This window comes from Pogona vitticeps, chromosome 5 (genome assembly GCF_051106095.1).
Source record: "Pogona vitticeps strain Pit_001003342236 chromosome 5, PviZW2.1, whole genome shotgun sequence".
NCBI lineage: Eukaryota > Metazoa > Chordata > Lepidosauria > Squamata > Agamidae > Pogona > Pogona vitticeps.
Window position 1 is genome coordinate 160,751,743 of NC_135787.1, and position 22,596 is coordinate 160,774,338.

General features: G+C 42.2%; 1 protein-coding gene across 3 annotated transcripts in view; it reads right to left on the reverse strand.

Annotated features, from left to right (window-relative positions):
- Positions 1–22,596, reverse strand: part of GRIN2B (glutamate ionotropic receptor NMDA type subunit 2B) — a 572,475-nt gene that overhangs the window by 487,953 nt on the left and 61,926 nt on the right. For all 3 annotated transcript variants that reach the window (XM_073000191.2, XM_078376094.1, XM_078376095.1), the window contains one exon: positions 7,217–7,645. In XM_073000191.2, the coding sequence (XP_072856292.1) occupies positions 7,217–7,633 (417 nt within the window). In that variant the 5' untranslated portion in view covers positions 7,634–7,645. The remainder of the gene's footprint in view (positions 1–7,216; positions 7,646–22,596) is intronic.

Sequence of the window (22,596 nt, forward strand, 5' to 3'; positions counted from 1 at the left end):
TATTTGGGAGTGGTACTCCATGAAGAAAGGCTGCAGAAGTAGCTGTAGCTCTAGTAGAATTAGCCTTAATACCGACAGGTAGAAGCTGTTTGGCAAGTTGATACACCAGTTTTATAGTGGAAACAATCCAACGGGAAATAGTTTGAGAAGAGATATGGGAACCTCTGAGAGGGAGGTGTGGCATTATAAATAGTCATTTTGATTTATGGAAGGAAGAAGTCTGTGATACATAGAAAACAAGTGCACGTCTCGTGTTCAACGTGTGTAGAGATTGTTCCAGATCACTTGTAAGTGATGGGGGGAAAGTAGGTATAATAATAGGTTGGGATAGGTGAAAGTGAGACACAACCTTTGGTAGGAAGGAGACATCAGGAAAGAGGGTGACTTTATCGGGGTGGAATTAAAGACGTGGCAGATCAATCCTGAGGGCAGCAAGCTCTGAGGCTCTATGGGCAGAAATAATGGTGACGAGGAAGAGCATCTTGAGGGAAAGGAGGTGCTCTGAGATGGTAGCAAGTGGTTCAAATGGAGCACGGAAAAGCCAGTGGAGAACAAGACATAGAGACCATCGTGGGTAGGTGCAGGAGCAGAAGGGCACATATTATAAACACCATGCAGGAAGCGTTTCAGTGTGGGATGACGAAAAAGCATGGCAGCATCTGAATCTTGAGGTTGATGAGCTATTATAGTGGAAAGGCAAACCTTAAGAGTAGAGAGGGAAAGTTGTTTATGAAATAGATGGGAGAGGAACTGTAGAACAGCTTGCAATATCGTCGCGTTAGTAGGAAGGTGATGTTGAAGAGCAAATTTCATGAAGATAGTCCATTTATATGAATAGAGTTTAACCGTGGAAGGTTTTCGTGCATTGGCCAGGATGGCACTTACTGAGGGTGAATTCTACACTGTGAGATGGAGGGTGTGGAGGTCAGGGTGGTGAGTTTTGCCTTGATGTTTTGAGAGGAGGTGAGGAATGAAAGGTAGGGGAAGAAATCTGTGGTGATGGAGCGGAGCATGGTGAACCATGATTGTCTTGGCCACCAAGGAGCAATAAGGATTGCATTGGAGGGATCCTGATGGATTTTGGCTGTCGTTCTGAGAAGGAGAAGGATGCAGGGGAAAGAGGTAAACGAGGTGTGTAGTCCAGTCTGCCATAAGTGCATCTCCGAGGGATTCGTGTCCCATGCCTGTTCTTGAGTAGAAATGGACGCATTTGGAGTTTTGGGATGTGGCAAACATGTCCATTTGTGGTTGACCCCAGATTTCACAGAGGTGGAGAAATATGGACTGATCTAGAGACCATTTGGGCATCTGGGTATGCAGTCTGCTAAGGGTGTCTGCCACCAGATTGTCTTGAGTGGCAATATGTACTGCTATGGGGAAAATGTGGCATTTGAGACATCATTCCCAGAATTTCATGGTGAGATATAGGAGTGGAAGGGAACGTGTGCCTCCTTGTTTGTTTATATAAAACAATGCTGTGGTGTTGTCAGTTGTGACCTGAACGGCGTTGCTGAGAATGATTGGTTTGAAAGCTTGCAAGGCTTTGAAAATGGCTAAGAGTTCTAGATTGTTTATGTGAAGGGCTTGTTATGTACAGGACCAGGTAGCATGGATATGGAGATTGTTGTAACGCACACACCCCCATCTGGTAGGGCTCACATCGGTGGTGACTTTTACTGATAGTTGAAAGGGAGCAAAGGATCGTCCCATGAACAGGTTGGCTGGAGTGTGCCACCAGGGAAGCTGAGAGGAGAGCTCGGAGGTGACCTGGAGCAGTTTGGACAGTGGGTCTGTCAAAGGGTCGAAGAGGGAAAGATACCATGATTGTAGGGAGCGCATCTTTAGTCTGGCATGCTGAATTGTTGATGTGGTCGAGGCCATAAGGCCTAAGAGACGTGGAGCCGAGTGCACCGTAACAAGGGTGTGAGGCAGGAAATGAGTGATGAGGAAATGGAGTTTGATCACCCTTTCTAAGGGAAGAAAGACTCTCGCCCTGTTAGAGTTGAGGACTGCACCTATGTAGACGAACCATTGAGTGGGAGTAAGGATTGGTTTTTCTTCATTGATTTGCAGGCCCAGATCCGTGAGAAGAGAAAGAGTCAACTGGATATCTCTTAAGGCCTGAGAGCGTGAAGGGGAGACTATCAGCCAGTCGTCTATGTATGGGAAGATGGAGATTCCCAGAGTACATAAGTGAGCTGCTACAGATGCCATGCATTTTGTGAATCCTCTTGGTGCTGTAGAGAGGCCGAAAGGGAAGGCTTTGAATTCGTAGGCATGGGTTCCTATGGTGAATCTGAGAAAATTGCAATATCTTGGCAAATTGTAATAGGGAAGTATGCATCGATTAAATCTATAACTGTGAACCAGCCGTTTTGTTGGAGAATGGGTAAGATTTGTTCTAAAGTGACCATACGGAAGCCTCTTTGAATGATGTAGTAGGTGAGATCTTGAAGGTCGAGGATAGGTTGTAGAGCCCCATCCCATTTTGGGACAGTAAAATAATAGGAGAAGAACCCTGGATCGTCTTCTCGATGAGTGGCAGGTGATATGGCATCCTTTAGGAGAAGAGATTGAATTTCTTGTTTGAGGTTAGAACAATCCTTGGTGGAGGTGGATAAATAAGTTCTATGACATAACCTGTAGCGATGATGGTGAGCACCCAAGAATCGGTGGTGACAGAAGCCCAGGATGGAAGATGGGCTGAAAGATGAGTTGCTGCAGAAGGAGAGAAGTAAGTTGTGCAGATCTGGGGGACGAAGATGTCAAAGACTCTGGTTTTGCTTTTTATCAGGGCGACGGAAAGACTGTCCGGGGTTACTGGTGGTGTATTGCATGTCTAGGTTGGAAGGAATTAGTAGATTGTGAGGGATACATTTCTGTCAAAGAATGATCTAGATTGCTGGTAAGAGTAAGGGCAGCGCCACTGAAATCGTTGTGGTTTTTAGTATAGTTGGGTGTTGTATGAACGTGCTGTCTTTTTTAATTTTTGCAAATTTTCTAACATGTCATCAGTCTTCTGGTCGAAAAGTCCAGAGCCATTGAAAGACAAGTCTTCTATTCCCATACAAACATCATCTGAGATCTTGATGGAACCTGTTGGAATGGTACAGAGGCAGGTTGAAGTTCAGAGTGCTTCTTATGAGAATATTTGGTCCTGGGGGTGGAGGCTGAGGACTAGCATAAGTGGTGGTCGCCTGTACCAACGGTTGAGGGATGGATTTTTGGATGCATGACGCTGTTGGAACGGTGGTCCAAGATCATTTCGGTACCGTAGGTTGATCTTGAAGAGGCTCGGGATGTTGTCTCTTGTGAAATTTGTGGTGTTTCGGTACCGGGACAGGCTGTATCGAATCATTGTCCGATGAAGAATTGTAGAAACCGTGATCGATATCGAGGAGAGTGAGAAGAGTCTAAGAGGTTGGATTCGTAATAATATCAACGTCAAGGGTGTCGACGGTCAGAATAGAAGTCGAGCTCAGGTTGATAATACTGATATGCTCGATGTTGAGAGCGTTTGAGTATAGGGTCATAGTACTGTGGAGGCTCATACAGCATGACCAGTTTGGAGTGTTGGTATCTATTAGAAGGCACTCAAGATGCTAGAGACCCAGTTGGAGTCATGGGTCGTACGGGATTGGCACCAAAATGACACATCTGGAACGTGTGGTGGGCCTTCCTCAACTTCTTGCAGGGAGGTGAAACGCTGGGTGCTTGATACACTGACTCAGAATCACCCATTGAGATGGTGCAAACCGTGGATACTAGGCTCAAGTGTGCTGATGTAGACAGGGTGGTGACCTCAGTGGAATCAAGCAGAGAAAATGGAGAGTGTACCAGAAGCAGAGATGGAGGTTGACCAGAAGGAAGGAGAAGGGTCTACTCCGATGAATCAACGCATATAGTAGGTTCATCTTGTAATGGTGGTCGGTCTGGTATCAGTCTATGTCTAGGGGGATGAGTCAGTGGTAGACTTCTTTTGTTTATTTGATTTAGAATGTTCTGATACCAAAGGAGACTTTGGCACCAAGGTGGGCTTGGTCGAACTGGGAGGTTTGGACTTCGGGTTTTGTGTAATTTTAGAGATCAATTTAGCTGTCGGAGAAACGGTAGGTGGACCCAGAGATTCTCTCGGGGGCTGAGGTATTTGAGATGATTCCATAATCTGAGTAGGTTGTAGGGAGCGTTCCAAGAGAAATGACCGAAGACACTGTTACCTTAATTTAAGGGCTTGTTTAGTAAAGTTCTTGCAAAACTGACAAGTGGAAGGTTGGTGAGAGTCTCCCAGACAAAAAAAGGCAGAGATTGTGGCTGTCTGAAAGGAGAACCTTGTTGGAGCATGAGGTACACTTCTTGAAATGGGGAAGGGGGGCCATAAATGGTGGGGGAAGGGGAAGCTGTCAGGGAAATTGTAAAAGTCTCTTACAGTTTCCTTGATTATAGAAGGTTTAGAATCAATAAAATATTTGTTATTTCTTTCAGATATCGATAGAGACGAATGGTAGCTCAACGAGAGGAGAGACCTCAGTGGCGGCAAAAAAGAACTGAGGCAATTGCCGGGGTAGGTGGACCACGTGAGCTGGGGGCAGTCCTTGACAAACGTATCATGAAGCTCTAGAATATTCCAGAAACCTCTGCGCAACCGCAGATTAAACCCATTAGTGTGCATTCACAGATACCACAAAGAAAAAAATGTAAGTTACAGGCCTTATGTGAATGCTGTGACCTTATCCTGTACAGTGGTGCCTCGACTTACGAACTTAATTGGTTCCAGAAGATGGTTGTAACTTGAAATGGTCATATGTCGAAGCACCATTTCCCATTGAAATGCATTGAAATGCAATTAATCCATTCTGGCCGAAGGGAAAAAAATCACCAAAAAAAATCACTGCAAGACTCATTGGAAATGAGATTAATCCATTCCATCTGAAAAGGGTGGGGAAGAAAAGCAATCAAGCATGCAAGACCCATTGGAAATGCACAGAAAACAAAGGGAGCATGTCGGAAATGCACAGAAAACAAAGGGAGCACGTCAGAAATACACAGAAAATAAAGGGAGCACGTCAGAAATGCACAGAAAACAAAAGGAGCAGATCAGAAATGCACAGAAAACAAACGGAGCACGTCAGAAATGCACAGAAAACAAAGCAAAAAGCAAGGGAAGCATGCAAGACCCATTGGAAATGGGGGGACCCAAAAAGCAACCAAACCCCCCAAGACCCATAGGAAATGGGGGGGACCAAAAAGCAACCAACCTCCCCAAGACCCATCAGAAATGGGAAAGAACACTCCAAAAAGCAATCAAACCCCCCAAGACCCATCGGAGCACAGAAATATAACCCCCCCAGCCTAAAACCACGCTGCAAAACCCACCCAGAACAGTTTTTTAAAAGCATAAAGCAGCACCTTACCTTACAAGGCAGCCTCTTCCAATCGCATACTCTCTAACTGCTGGGGCAAAACAGCTACAAAGAAGCAGCCTCGTCGCCACCTACAGTTAGCAATTAGAATTTCCCGCCTTTTTCCCCTGCCTTTTTTTGTTTGTAACTGGAAGCTACGGCTGCAAGTGAAAGAAAAATTTTGCAGCCGGAGCTGGTCGTAGCTCAAAATGGTCGTATGTCAGGACATTCATAAATTGAGGCACCACTGTATTTGACTGAGCTCTGTTTTCAACATTTCAGGATCAGTGTAACCTTTTCTGTGTGTCTCTATGTCAGCTGCATTAATTTAGTTATTTAATGATCTAATTTTTTTTAAAATCACTGCACTGGCAAGTAAGAGTTGATGACATGATACATTTTGAAGGCAAGAGTGGTTAATAACTAGAGATGGGCATGAATTAAAAAATGAATCACCAAATACATTCAAAATTTGCTAATTTGTCAATTCCTAATCAAACAAACCAATGCCCCTGACAAATCATGAATAATGAATTATTAGAGATTTTTTATTCATTAATTCATTTAGTGATCAAATGGCCCCCTAGAGCCTCTTTCCTAGAGACACCAAATGTTCAGGGAAGCTTCCTCTAACTCCCCTCTAGAATCCTTCCAAATTTGGTGAAGATTGGATTTCCCCAAGCCAGCTGCTATAGGGGACATTCCTGGGGTGACACACTTTGTGGGTCTATAACATAGATGTCTGAAACTCAATCTTCACCAGACTGGGAGGACTTGTAGAGAAGAGCCAAGGGAAGCATTGCTGTGAATTTGGTGTCTCTAGGTGCTTGGGAGGCCATTTTATAGGTTTTAACAAAAAAAAATGAATCAACAAATTGATTCATCAATTCATCAGAAAGAATTTGTAAATTCGTAATTCATGATTCATTGACCTTGATGAATCACAAATCAAAACAAATCGCCATTTTTCTGATTCATGCCCATCTCTAGTGATAACTCTATTAGACATCTTTTAAAAAATCACAAACATTACCTAGCTTTTGACCCAGTAGAAGTCTTCATCAGGCTGGGCACCACAGGGCTATGAATGTTGCAGAGAAAACATAAAGGTTCTAAAAACCATAGCCAGATGTGCATGTCAAACTTTAGACAAGTTTGTTTGTCTAAAGTAAGTTTCAAAATGGAGTCTGCACACTCAAATCAGAGGTGTAAGTTTCAAATTCTACCTCTAATGGTATTTATTGGAATGTTTCTCCCAAACTTGTTAGACAGAATGTTACCAGTCATTCATTGTTGTCCTACCCGATTACTCTATACTGAAACAGAAGATTCTTTTCTGGCTGATGTGACATAATAATCTTTGCACCAATGCAGTATCAGTCCTATGGTGTCTACAGTGGTAAAGGCTGCCATTACCACATATGTCACACCCCTATCATGCGAAACTGCTGTGCAAAATTTGTAGAGTGAAATGTCACAATGGACTACCGCCTACAGACTTTCTAGACACTCCCACTAAGTCAAGCACACAGGTGCCATTCTGCATGCCTGGTATATGGTAGCAATCTTTCAAAACAGGATTGTAAATATCAGAAATAGAGTAGGCTAAATCTTCCCCCTCTCCCCAAGCAAAAGATGCTATTTCTTGCAAAATTATCTCTTAAGTACCTATAGAATTAGGGTTTGATTGTATTGTTTTCATTGACTGATTCATCCAATTCTACAGGCACTTTAGTAAACAGATAATGCCATGTGGTGAGGAAATTTTATTTCATGATCCATTCTCAGGGATTTTGTGGAAATAAGTTATAATTTACCTTGTCTGCCATGATCATGGAAGAGCCTCCATGGATACCTAAAATGGGTGTGAGGGTCTGGGCAGAAATAAAGTCCAGGATCTGGGCAATGGCTTCCTGGTCAGTGTCATCAGCAAACACCACACCTTGAACTCTCCGGTCAGACATGATATCACAGATGCGAGTGATGATACTTTTGGGATCTGTCTCATTCATGGCCACCAGTTCCACACGAGGCGTAAGAGAGAGGTGGTGGAAGTCATCCTTCTTGTGGGCATCTGTGATAGCTACTTCGTCAGAGGTACCCACCAAGATAACAGCAATGCCAATGCTGGGATGGTTCTTTTGGGCCCAGACTCCACCACCTGTTGTTGCTAAGACTGCCAGCATAAACCAGAATTTTGAAGGACAGCACTCTGCTCTGGGCCTCATCTTCATCTCTTGCACTCCCTGAAAAGACAGAACAATTAAAAGAATTCAGTAACATATCTGTTAAGTCCTAAATGAACATTGATTGATTGATTGATTGATTGATTGATTGATTGATTGATTGATTGATTGATTGATTGATTGATTGATTGATTGATTGATTGATTGATTGATTGACTGACCACTCCATTACTGTGATAAACTATTCTGAGCAGTTTATAACAATAAATAAAATGTATAGTAATAAACCTACAAATAAACAATAGCAAATTAAATCATTTGACAGAATAAAATAAGTGGCACCAGAGACAACATGGAACACCTTTAATCAAATCAGGAGATAATTTGCTTCTCCTTTTCATCACAGCACTGGCAATATGAAGCTGGAAGATTATTAGTCCATGTAGAAGAGTCTTGTGTACTCTTAGGAGGAGGCATTATCTACAATTTCTGTCAGACCTACCTTAGCTTCTCTCAACTGCAGATACCTAGGAATGAACCCAAGACATTGCACACACAATGTGCAGTGGAATTACAGCCCCTATGGTTTCAGTTCCAGCCTAAACATCATTAATTTGATTTGCTGCTTCTTTTTTGCTGACTGGAAAAAGCTCTTTAGTTTGGATCCTTGAACTGGTATGTAAATGAAACCAGTCAATCAATGTAGTTCTTAGAAGCTTAATAAGAGGAGGAAAAAAATTAAATGGCAATTATAAGAAAGAGGAAACCCATGCATGGACTGATTACATTATAGACATTATCCTTCAAAACTACACACTTGGTAGTACAACAAAAATGAATCCTATGGCTCTTTAGAGACTAGCAATTGAAGTGAGCTAGAGCATATACAAGGCCATGTCACAATAACTGTGTTAGTCTTGTGTTGCAGGACTTTTTTCTGTTTCTATAAGATTAGTCTAACAAGTTAGTTGTTTGAAAAAGGTTCAATAGTGATTAAGCATTCTTCTCTTCTAGTCCTTTTGAAATGAATTTATTGCAGTTTCATACAGCCCCTCCACCTTGTGACCTTCAGTTTTACTTGACTCCAACTTCCAACTTCCCCAAGAGTTGTCCAACACATTGAGAAAACATGAGAGAGACTATTTTAAGAGATTAGGCCATTGTTCACATTCCACTACTTTTTTAAAATTGCCACCAGATCCGCCATTCCACAGGAATCCAAAGGACAATACCTGCAGAGACAGAACTTCCTCCTAGCATCTGCCATATTGACGTACAGTGGTGCCTCATAAGATGAAAATAATTCCTTCCACGAGTAGCGCTGTCTTGCGAAATTTTCATCTTGCAAAATTTTCGTCTTGCGAAAAGCGGTTTCCCATAGGAATGCATTGCAATGCATTCCTATGGGAACCTCGCAAGACGAATGAATTATTTTCGTCTTGCGAGGCATCAGTCTTGGGAAAAAATATTGTCTTGCAAAGCACGGCTATAGAAGAAGCCGTCCTGCGAGGCACCACAGAGATCCCAAAAACCATTTGTCTTGCAGGTTTTTCATCCCGCGAGGCGTTCGTCTTGCGAGGCACCACTGTATTCTTGTCCTGCCAGTATGTATATAGTGATAACATATTCTTTAGCTGACTGGATACCTCAATGAGTTAGGTAGAGGTTGGGAGTTTGATTCCCCACTGTGCCTTGTAGGAAAAAAAACTAGCCTGTGTAGCATTGGGCAAGTTGCACAGTCTGGGAGTATCACAGGAGGGAATGATAAACCACTTCAGAGTATTCTATAAATAGAAAACCTGGGAAAAGGGTTGCCTTAAGTCTGAATTGATTTGGTGGATCATTACTACTACTGCTGCTGCTGCTGCTACTGCTGCTGCTGCTGCTGCTACTACTGCTGCTGCTGCTACTACTACTGCTGCTGCTGCTACTACTGCTGCTGCTGCTGCTGCTGTTACTGGTGCTACTACTACTACTATGTTCCTTATGCAGATAATGCAAGATTTAATGAATTGCATACATGGTAGTGTGCTTCCCAGAGAACTTTTCCATCAAAAATGAGTTGGTACCCCTTGAAACAGAAGATGGTGAAGTGCTGTCTCTGCAGACTCTGGGCCCTCATTGTTACAAAAAAGCTTAATCCCAGATAGAGGCAATTCTTCTCCAGCCTCAGATTGAGGCCTTCAGGCAAAGAGCTCATCTTCATGAATAGAAGCTTCCTCAAGATTAGGTGGTGTTCTTCAAGGAAAGCTTCTCCTCCCAAGGAGGCTAGCTATCTGACTAACAGCAGCTGAGCTCCTCTTCGCAGTGAGACCAGCTGTTCCACTGCCTATGGCTGAGCTCTAGCTAGGGTTCCCCCCAGCTCAAATATAGTGTTCACATAGTTTACAACTTGAATTGGTTAGATCCTGAATCATTATTAGATTTTGTCTTTGATTCCTTTCCACTTTGCTTATGTTACTCTCTGGTGAGACTTGCAACCTCGATTTTGACGTTGGCTTTGTTCTCCCAGTTTTTCTTGCTTGGCTCCTATATTTGTGATTCAAGCCCCTTGCTGTTAGGACTTCATCCATTCTGCAACAAGACAGGTTGTCTCTATCCATTCTGCATAGCACTGCTGACACAAGTAAGCCAGTCCCTTGGTGATCAAATGGTCAATCTGACTCCCATGATAAATGGTCTGTAGAACCAACTTTCCCAGTTTGGGGCCCAGTACTTGCTTCCATTTCCCCCTGAAATGTCTGATGGCTCATCAGACAAGTTTTCCTTTCTGGCCTAGTGTTTGCTATGTATGCAGCTATAACCAAAGAACCTCCCCAGGTGGGAATCATTTATCAGCCCTGTTGCAAAGTGAGCCAACTCTTTACTGTTATACACAAGTCCACTCTGACATAACTACAGAGGGGGCTGTAAAACAAGTACACTTTGTTTGAGAAGAGCCCCCAGAAGTCACCTATATTCAGGAGCTAAGATAAGGGATAGGGTTAGTTGCTGCCTGTATTAACTAGTTTCAACTGTACAGCCAAAATTTCCATAGGAATGATGCCACGGTTACTGATGAGTTCCAGGAGGGTCTAGTCAATGATCTCTTGGATGAATTAGCACACACTGAACAGCCAACAATCCTCTAAGCCCGGATTCAGCCATGCCTCCAGGCAGATGTACAGTTAAAAAACTTTCAGTTACAATCAACTTCAGCTTCCTTTGGAACATATGTTGCTAACTCAGTCTCAGGCACTGACTGCCCCATTAGTCCCTATAACTCCTCTGGAAGAACTAATATCATTGGGCAGAGGCTGACAGCAGTTGACTGCAGGTGAGAAATGGGGCTGGCCCTGTCATTAGGCTGAGAGAGTGGTGAGGCAGTCCTCTCAGTCAGTGAAATACTGAGGATGGCAAACGTGCCACACCATCTCCACCCACTCACCAAAAAGATCATGTAGGTATGGCTTGAAGGGAATGGAGCAGTGCTCCTATCTTGCAATGAAGATGAAGAAAAGGTGTGGAAGGCAGCTTATGTGGGGGTAGAAGGCAAACCATGACAGCAATGATGACAAACAATGACAATCTACCCAGCCCCTACCTTAGGATAAAGATTAGCGGACAGCTGGAGAAAGCAGCTTATTTTGTGGCTGGAAAGATGATCATTTAAGCTGCAGCAGTCATGACCAACTGCAAACAGTGGCAGAGGCCAAGGACATCAAACTGGAGCGTAATATCCACTCACACAGCTGGATCACAAAGAGCCACATGGAAAGCTATTTCTTCAGACAGATGATCTTCCACTCCATTACCTACCTTAGTCCCTTGGCTCCGAGGACACCCCTTTGAAGACTGATGGAGAAAAAATGACCAGAAGGAGATATTCACCACTTCCTTCTCCTCCAGTAGAAGGAGCTGGTGGTGTGTTTCAATGTCGTTGGCCTCTACTGCTGCCAATCTTCCATTATTATTCCTGTGACCACTTGTTATCTGTTTTGGGTTTTTTCCCAAACAGAGGAAGCTGCTTTCTCGAAATCCTCTCTTCAACTTTGCCCAAAGGGGTGGGGAGGGAAAAACAGTTTGTCATCACTTGCACAAACTATTGCTCTTCTTTGCTCCCAATATGCTGCATTTCATTCCCCTTCTGCATCCATGTCCAATATGCTGCTACCTTCTCTTTCACTCTGCATGGGGAACAGCTGACTTTCTGCTTCTGTCTCAGGGGCAGACAAATGTCTCCTTCTCCTTTCAGGGCACACAACTGTTGGGAGGGTAGCATGCTGCTTCCCACTTCAAGCAGTAGGACAGCTTGGGCCATGCTGCTGGGAAACAGTAAGAAAGACAGTCAGGACTTTGCTTGAGCTGTGGCAGGGCCGGCCAGTTTGCTATTAGTTGTCTAGGTAAATAGGCCAACTCATTGGTTGAAAAGAACCCTAGGTCTGGGACGGGAGGCTCCAGCAGTCACCACATTGTCCAAGCAGTCTCCTTAACAGTAAATGCTGCTTACATAGCCCGAAGACCTCATTGCTTCTCCATTAATTACCTGGACAAGTTACTATTTCAGCTGCAGCATTCACAACAACAGAGCCATGCTGGATTCCACTGTTTCAAGTAAGTTTACATTTGGCAAAAAACCTAACTTGGTGGCAGATTATATGAACAACTATAGATTTGTCACCAATGTTCCTTTTTTTAAAAGCAAGCTAGTGGAGAGGGCAGTGGCCGATCAGTACAGGTGCTTTTGGAGGAGACCGATGCCCTTGACCCATTCCAGTCCAGGTTCAGGCCATGTCATGGCACAGAGATAGCACTGGTCTTCCTGCAGGACAACCTTTTGAGGGAGACCAACAGGGGCAAAGTGTCCCTGCTGGTTCACATCGACCTCTCAGCAGCCTTTGATATCTTCAACCATGGTATCCTCTGGGGAGGCTCTCGGGATTGGGAATCAGTGGCCTGGCTTTGTCCTGGCTCCAGTCCTTCCTCAAGGACTGTCCTCAGAGTCTGCAACTGGGGGAGATGGTGTCAACCTCTTGGACCCTCAACTGTGGAGTGCCTCAGGGTCAATCATCCCCTGTTGCTATTAAAGCAAGAGGGGGCATGGTCAGTTGTGCATCTTATCTTCCTTCTTACCAGCTTTAAGTGGCTGCCTTTGCTTTTTAGGCTGAAGACCAGTATTCTTCCAGCTAATAGAATGCCTGGTATAGTTCTAATTTCATATCCTTAAAGTGATGGCTTCTTTTTCCAAGCATTCAAATGATGAGGAAGACCTATGAGATCATCAGTGCAACCCTGCTAGTGCTAGATTACTCCCCACAGGATACTTTAGAGTGTCTTGGTTTAATAACACTGAGCTCTTTTCATCTGCTAAGCACTTTACAAGTAGCAATTAATTAATCCACGTAACACCTCTGTAAGGCTCATGTTGCTATCACTGTTTTTCCAGTCTGAAAAATCATGGCACTGAGGTTTACCTGGCAGGCCCAGGGGCAATGTGTATCAGAAAAAAAATAGGTGTAAGCAGTTATTTGGCGTTATGTTCAAATCACTGGTACAATGTTACTAATTCAGTTACTGGGAACATCTGAAATAACTGCAAAATACCTTTAAAATCTATGATCTGATATAGTCTGTGATTCTATGACCTATTTGCATATAGATATTCCAGGTACAAGGACTACCAACAGACCATACTAGCCCATTTTTTTTCTTCTAGTATCCCAAACATTATCTGAAAGAACCCAGGATCACTTTATATAATTTGTTGTTTTATATGATCCATTCTTAAAGCTCACAGCCATATTCCAAATAAATATCAATAACCATAGCAATAGATGATAGAATACGTGGATAGAAATTTCAAATAAAATAACTGCCAAAACAAAGACCTTAAACAGTAAATAGCTAAACACAGCTTTGTATGTTGCATTTGTCTGAAAGAAAATGCATAGTGCTGACACTCCCTCACTGCTTATATAGTGCTATTTATCATTTATGCCAATTAAAGAGTAGTAAATAGTACCAAAATCACACATAAACATATAAGCTATTGTTCTGCATGTGTTCTATCATGATGAACACATTCTGTTTTTACATTAAAAAAAACTAGCAAATACATGCCAGATCATAATAGGATCCAAGCTGAAAGGAATAAAGGTATGAAATATCTGGTGATTTTAACTGTTCTGGAGAAGAAAACTTTTGAGAATATGTCACAAAGGTCACTACCTTTTGTAACAGGCTTGTAACCTTCTCATTTCAAGTCATTAGTTTTCATTTTTAAAAGGCAGTCCCCACTGTGACAACTGATTAAGTTAAATACACTCTACACATAAGAGCATAAGAAGAGCCCTGCCAAGGGCCCATCTAGTCCAGCTTCCTGTATCTCACAGTGGCCCCACCAGACACCTCTGACAACTAGATACCTGTCTCCTGATACCCCTCCCCTGCATCTGGCATTTTAAGCCTGGAGATCATGCATTCCCATCATATGTCTCAGGCACCTTTTCTCTAGACTAAAGAGCCCTAAACACTGTAGCCTTTCCTCATAAGGGAGGTGCCTCAGCCCAGTTATCATTTTAGTCACTCTCTTCTGCACCTTTTACAGTTCCACTGTGTCTTTTTTGAGGTGTGGCAACCAGAACTGTGCACAATACCCCAGTGCAGCCTTACCAGTGTTTTGTACAATGGCATTATAATGTTGGCTGTTTTCTTTTCAGTCCCCCTTTTGATGATACCTAGCATGGAACTGACCTTCTTCACTGCCACCGGACACTGGGTTGACACTTTCATCGAGGTGTCCACCAGCACACCAAGATCTCTTCCGGATCCATCATGGACAGCTCAGAACCCATCATCGGATAAATAAAGTTTTGATTTATAGATTAATGTTAAATTTGTCATTGTTTAACCTCCCTGAATCTTTTTAGTGCATTACACTTGGTTAACTAAGAGCTAATTGCAATCTTTGCACTACAGTTCCTCTACAGTACTCTGTAAGACAGGAAGGAAGATTGCACTAGCCCAGAGTCCCAAACACTAGATAGGTCTATATAAAATTCTACAGGATTTGACACAGTTCCCATACAAGACAATCAAAGAAATCTATGAAGTAGAAGATCTACTGCATTCAAATTCACAAATCAGTGTTTGGAAATAACTCAGTGCAAGTAGTTGTTATTAGAATAATAATCTTAGAATAATCATAGAACTGCAGAGCTGGAAAGGATCGTCAAGTCTAGCCCGTCAAAGAGGCACAGTGGGGAATTGATCTTGTTACAAAAACTAATGTAACCTAATGAGAAACAGCTGCATTCCTTTTCCAGAGTAATGGAAAATGTTTTTAATTACTTTTATAGTTATGGGATGTGCATGGCCACATTTCATTGTTCTGTTTCATGTGTAGCACAAAGTCTTTTAACAGAGATGGGCACAAACCACCCTTTGGCAGTTCAGCCTGGTTTAGCACAGCACCTGCACAGGTGTTCTGCAGGTGCCATGCATTTCCTTCCCCTGCCTTCTCCACGCAATTATCACTGAGATGAGGAGGTGAAGCAAGGAGGCCCACAACACTTCCAGTAAGTGGGAAATTGCACAGAGAAGGCAAAGGAGGGAAGCATGCTGCAGTCGTTGAGGGGGCAATTGTGCAAAGGAGGAAGGGGAGGTAAGCATGCAGCACTGTCAGAACAGCTATGCAGACAGTATCTGAGCGGGCCAAAGCACTGAAGCGTGGTTCATGCCCATCTCTAATTCTGATTTATGTAAAATAATCTAAAACAACTATTTCACTTCCTTTACTTCAGTATTTTTGTTAACTTAAAATAGCAAAAACACTCATGCACTGAAGGCTAGCTTCTGTGTGAGAGATTTGAGGGGGGAGGTCTAAGACATCCCACCTCTTCAAAAAATACAGAAAAGTAATTCCAACACAAGGCTTGTCTATACAGCTCAACTGGCGTGGACTGGGGCAGACTAATTAGTATTGGTTAAGGTTAGGTAGAGATCCAGTATGTCGTTTGGTATGATCCTTGCGTCCAAATTGCATGTACACCTCAAGTGACCCTATTTCACGTTCCTTAAGAAAGATACCCAGTGTGGTGTAGTGGATAGAGTGATGGATTAGGATTCAGAACACCTGGGTTTGAATCCCTGCTGAGCCATGGAAGCTCACTAGTAAAACCACTCCTAAAATATCTCACATTCCTTGAAAGCCATATTAAGGTCACTATAAGTGTTGAACACATAATGACAAACAAAACAACAAATTTCCCACCTTTACTCTTTATCTCTCCTTATCCTTCTGGGAGGAAGTTCCCAAATTAAAAAAAAACCTCTAATATTTATTTATTTTATTTATTTTTATTTATTTATTTTATTTATTTTTTCTAATATTTATTTATTTATTTATTTTATTGCATTTATATGCCACCCATCTAGACATAGTCTATACTATAGCTACTATAACTAAGTGTTATAGTACATAAGAACTGACCTGATATTAAAACATCTTTTGATTCCTTCCTCTTTCCCTCCACAGAGGAGCAGAGGAAGTGTTCAATTGTTCAATTTCTAAATATCGTGAAATAGCTAAGCTGTCTTCCTAAACCACTTAACAATGTTGGGGAAATTGAAAGCAGAAGGTAAATTTAAAGCCACAAGGTCTGCTTTGGTTTGATTCCAGCAATGACCTGTTTTGAAAATTAACCAAAATGGACAGCCTCGTGGCACAATAGTTAAACTGTAGTTCTGGGGCCAAGACTCTGCTCACAACCTGAGTTTGATGGGCTCAGATATCTGGCACAAGGCTGACTCAGCCTTCAATCCTTCTGTGGCTTGGTAAACTGGGTACCCAGCTCATGGGGGTAGGGAAGTGGGGCAATGTGTAGCCTGCATAATTAAACTGTAAACCTCCTAGAGAATGCTTTAAGTGCTATGAGATGGTATATGAGCACCCCACTTTACCTGCACCAATCATCATCATCATCATCATCATCATCATCATCATCATCATCATCATCCAGTAGGCCCAAAAAAAGCCTACAGATAGAAACACTCTGGGGATTTGGTTCACTTTAGCAATTACATCATCTCATCAGCAGCAAAAGGAGTAAACAAGCCTATTCCTACAGCGGACCAAAAAGTGGGACAAATGCCCATTTGACCATAACCACAGCCTGCATTTACCAAAATTACATAGTGGTTTCATTACAAGATGAATGCCCCAGACATCAGTGGTTTGGAAACTCCCTCTCTTTTGGCGGGTTAACTCTTACCACCAAGAGTGAGGTTCGCAGTTTGGGTGTACATGTGGACCCGGCGCTCTCCATGCAAACCCAGGTGGCATCAGTGGTCCATTCCACACATTTCCATCTTCGGTGAACTGCCCAGCTGCATCCCTATCTTGATGTGCGGGCGCTGACCACATGAGCTCATAGTCTCGGGATTAGACCACTGTAATGCGCTCAACATGGGGCTGCCTTTGAGACTGACACAGAAAATCCATATGGTGCAGAATACAACAGCCAGACTTCTTACATGGGTGAAAAGGTACCAACATATTTCTCCCACGCTGGCCGCCTTGCATTGGCTGCCCATTCATTTCCATGTTGATTTCAAAGAGCTAACAATGACATACAAAGCCCTAAACAATTTAGAACCTCGATATCTGCCAGAGCGCCTCCTCCCAGCCAGTTCTGTCAGAGTCACTCATTCCAGCCAGGCCAGGTGGCTGAGGGGCCTAACGCTGAGGACGGTCTGGAAGGAAAGAACGAGAAACCAGGACTTCTTGGCAGTGGTCCCTTGCCTCTGGAACAACTTGCCCGTGGAGACCGCCTGGCTCCCTCTCTGGGTGTCTTCAGATGCAAGACCTGGCTATTTGGTCAGGCTTTTCCTCCTGCTGTGTCTTAAATTCACATTTTACCATCTTGGATTTATAGTGCATGTTTATTGGTTTAACTGTCTTTAAATTTGTAATGCTGCCCAGAGTAGGTGGGCGGGGTAGAAGTCTAATTAATTAATTAATTAAAATTAGTTCAAAAATATCATGGAGTATGTATAAGAGAATAAACATGGCCAGAACATCATGTATGTTGATTGTTAAAAGTGAGTGAGTAACAGAGTTGAAGTGAGAGGGTTTCCTTTATTCTTTCTTCACAGTTTATCTGTGTGGATTGAATGCACTTTGAAACAGTGGAGTAAAGCAGAGAAGAAAAGGTCAGGTTTTTCTTTTGTTCTGTTGGCAAGATGAAGAGTACATAGAGAGAAGGAGCAGAGAAGGGGAAACTCTGTACCAACTACATTAGATGTGTTTGGCATCTGTCACTACTGCTTGGGATGAGATCATTCCCCCATTGCACAACATTTACTCAGACATCCATTATGTTCAATAGGACTTAATTTTTAGCAGATATGCAACTAACTGTAGCCTAAGGCAAGGACCTAAGATTAACAGTATGGTAACTCTGCTGTATATGTATATAGGATAGGAAACAAATACAGCACTATGAGACTAATGAAGCCCCTTATGTATAGGCACAACACCCAAGTGGTAAAGAATTTACTCAGGGTGAGCACAAAGACAAATGCGAGAACCTAAGAACAGTCCTGCTGGTTCGGACTGAAAACCAGATGCCTGTGGGGAGCCCACAGACCAAACACAGTACAATAAAAACTGCTACACAAAGGCATACTAGCTCTGATATTAAAAGTAATATATAGGCATTTTGGCTACCAGTCATTGATAGCCCCATTAACTTGTTTCCTCCCTCTTTAAAGCTATCCATGTTGGTAGCCATTAGTAGTTGTGACGATGTATTCCATAATTTAATTCTGTGTGAAGAAATGCTTCCTTTCCACTGACCTCAGTCATCCATCGGCCAGTTTTAGTGAATGATCCCCCCTCATTTGAATATTATAAGAGAGGGAGAACAACGTGCTATATCTTCCTTCTCCCCCACATTCCTAATTTTAGATACCTTTGTAATATTTCTTTATTTCTTTTTTTTCCCGAAATTAAATAGCTCTTAATGTTGCAACCTTTTCACACAATAGAGCTGCCCCATCCCCTTGTTCATTTTCATTCCCTTTTTCTGCACTTTTTCTATTTCTACAACAAGCTTTTTAATAACTGCTGCCCAAAACTGTACTGAATATTCCAAATGTGGATGCACCATAAATTTCCCTGCTCAAGGCAACAGTTTCAACCTTTGAAGACTTATAGTTCTATACATATTTGATTATTTCCCATCCCTTTCCCATAATGCCACACCCCTTCTACTCTGCAGCTTCCTATATGATAAGGCAGTCTGGTGCAAACAAGCAATGAAACATTCTAAAGTGACTGTGAACTTGTATCCCAGGAGGAGGGAGAAAACATGCAACAACGTCTATTAAACCTGCAAGGGAAATCAGGTAAGTAGAATTACTGAGGTTGGAATTTAGCCAGGACAGCTGGACTAACAAACCAAAATGCCACAAGAACTTTGTTCAACATTGTATTTTTATAAAGGTTACTTCTAAGGCAAATATCAATAAAACTGTAAAACCCACAGGCATATTACTGATTGTGTGTAGCATTTCTGCAAACACAGTTCTGGATTAATACAGCTCTTGATCTTGGATTTGGATGCTACACTGGACAATCTGTTCCTGTAGAAAATGTTGTCTTTTTAAATCTATGTAACATAGTTAACCAGATATGACATTTAAGCGTTATGGCTGTGATCCTGTGGGTCAACAGGAATATGTTAATACAGTGGGAAGCTAGGAAGTTGCTTTTGAATGTCCTTTTCATATTCCCCCTTCTAACCATGTGAGTCTATGATTGGTTAAAAAAAAACAGTTAGAACTACTAAAACGTTTTGTGCCAGTCAGCCTGACAGACGTTAGCTAACCAGCATCTATGTTCAGGGAAGGTCACAGAGTCAAACTAGATGTTAAAGAGTGTACCATCTGTGATTAGCCTGTTTTTCTCCTACAACACAATTTCCTCACAGATTCATACAAAAAAGCTGCATTATCTCCTTATTTGGGATGTGCACTGTCTTCAGACAAATGTATAAACACAAATGGGACCAGGGCATTTGTTCAGTCTGGGGTCACTACTAGCCAAAACAAAGGGCCTCTAGTTCCACCTGGGTTGGAAAGCTCAAGGATTTGAAATGAGCAAATGGAAAATCAGAATTATACACAGTACTGGTATACTGAGATGCTTATGCCAAAGGAGAAAGCAAGTGACAACTGAATTCCTTGACAAAGCCCCAAATCTCCCATAGACAGGCCAATCACTGAGATGCAAGGAAAAGCCCAGACTGAGGTCACCAGGTAGTAGATACCTCCTTGCACCACTCAACCAGTCATTTCATGAGCAAGATCTGTTGCTATGTAGCCTTTTCATTCAAATACTCTTATCTGTTGTTGTTCTCAGCTCATTTAGAATATTGCACTATCATGATTGTGTTTCTGCATGCTTGCCACCCACAAATCCAGAGACAGAGCACCCAGGATGTAAGAGGAGCTGAGTTCACCTTTGAAGGTAAAGTTTGCCTATGTAGAATCCAGGGACAGTGGGAGCCAGGCAGGTACAACATAGCTCATTCTTCTTTTCTTAGTCCAAACACAATTACTTTAAAGATGAGTGGATCCTATGCCTGAGAAGACACATGTCCCACTATAGGCCCAATCTGTGTTCCCTTTGGTTTTTGTGGGTTTTTCAGGATCTTTGGCCATGTTCTGAAGGCTGTTCTTCCTAACGTTTCACCAGTCTCTGTGGCCAGCATCTTCAGAGGACTGGCAAAACGTTAGTAAGAATAACCTTCAGAACACGGCCAAAGAGCCCGAAAAACCCACAACAACCATTATATCCCGGCTGTGAAAGCCTTCACAAATACATTGTGTTCCCTTTATTTGGCCATGGACCAGACTGGGGACCTTGCATGTACGTCTTCTCCTTTGTTGTTCTGCTGTTCTTCCATTCAAATGCTACAATCTGAAATCATTACCATTTTTGCCTTCTCAGATTTGTTTACCCCTTAGCAATTCGGCCTTTGCCACACAATCCATTTAAAAATAGTATGTTATTGTTATCATTTTCTTCATCATCCATAGGCTCACCCAGAATCAGCCTGTCCATCTCTACCTCCTCCAATGGGTTCTGCACAATGAAAGATGCAAGAAGACAGTGCCATCCATGTAGAGTGTAATGTTTCATTTAGAGAGAATGCTATTCAGGGTAAGCTCCTGACATATTTTATTTGTCTGTGAAATGCCATGTTCACTTTGGGCACTACTAAGCAAAACTAATAATAACAAAGAATAACAATATGCTCAGTCAGTGAGGAGCCGGGGCAGCAGAGGCTACTGACATCTAAAAGCAAGTAAGCAAACCTGACACACAGTGTGGCAAGGGCAAGAACCCTTCAGAACAAGACTTTAAATGATTCATTCTGGAGGATGAAGGAGCATTCTCCCATAAGCTGTTCCTGTTTTTGGAAAAGATTGATATAATTTAGCTAATTCGAACGTTTAAAAAACACACACACATTCTTTCTTGCCTCCCTTCATTTTGACATTCTTTGTGAATGAAACCCTGGCAAATATTGACACATCTCAAAGGAACCAGAATTCAAGAACATATCATATAAAAACTTTTATTAGATCAGATTTATTGGTAGAGTAGCAAGCTTTTCAGCTCTCGCTGTTCGATGTCTAGAGACTCTTAATATATCTATAGAGTAGCTTAGTAGAAACTACCAGCTGAAGTAATCTGAATCTAGTTGGATTCTTCTCTTCTGAGTCAGTTTGTTTAGTATGTGCTTATTTGTTTGATTTTTTCCCCCTTTATTCTATAATCCAATTTAGACTCAGTCTTCAGGCACATAATCATTCTGATGACACCAACAAGCTCTTGATTGGAACCTATACTCACCATTTATTAATTTATCTCTCTAGTTCCTGTAACTAAATAAAACTTATCAGATCACAAAATCTGACTCAATGTTTCAGTCAGAAACAAACTGCTCAAAGACTAAGTAGGTCTCTGGTGCAGTGTTTTTTTTAAGGAGATTTTCCAACTTCACAAATGCCCTGTCAGATTGCCACCACCTCGCAAATGCCAAACACATGACTTCAGGCTGACTGGTTGCTTTAGCATCTGTTATGCTGCAGTCAACAGGACCTGCGGCTTTTTAGTACTGATAAAGGTGAAGCAGAGGAGAATCTGGCCAAAAAGAAGTTGTTTGGATGTGGTTTGGGCAGTTTGGTTTAAGTATGGAAACAAAACACTTCCAAACCCTTACGTGAATTATATTACATGACATGGCCTGTCATTTTGGTTCATAATAAACATATAAATATAACATATGTATTTTTCCTGTATTTCTCTAACTGCACATCTGTTTCAATTACAGGGTGTGTTTTTTTCCAACTGCACATTTTGCTTTCAGCAGCAAGCTGCTGTAGTGTATGGCTGTATTGCCGCTGCCAACTCAGAGTTCTAAGACCATAATACCAAACTCTTTGGTTCACAGTTTCTTTATTTCATTGCTTACGTGGTAACTGATCATTCTTCTAGGAACTGCTCAAGAATCACAATGTATCTGAAGTTTCTGAATTACAACAGAGGATAACACCATGCCTATGTGTTGCATTCCCTCTCTCCACAGCCATAATTAAAATCCATCACTGTGCCACAAAAGATACAGAAGTTAAATCATACTCATGGGATAATGGAACTGTACAGCTGCAGGAACCCCAAGGGTAATCAAGTCCAACCCTCTGCCAAAGCAGGAAATCCACAGCCAAAACATCCCTGATGGCTATCTAACATCTGTTCAAAAGCTCTAGTGCATTCCATGATTGCACAGCTCTTACTGTCAGGAAGCTCTTCCTACTGTTAAGCTGAAATCTTTTCATAATTTGAAAGCACTGCTTTTTGACTTGCTATCTGGAGCCACAACCTTGCTCCATCTTCCACATGGCAAGCCTTCCAATGTTAGGCAGTGGCTAGTTGTATTATCAGCTGGCTTGGTTTCCAG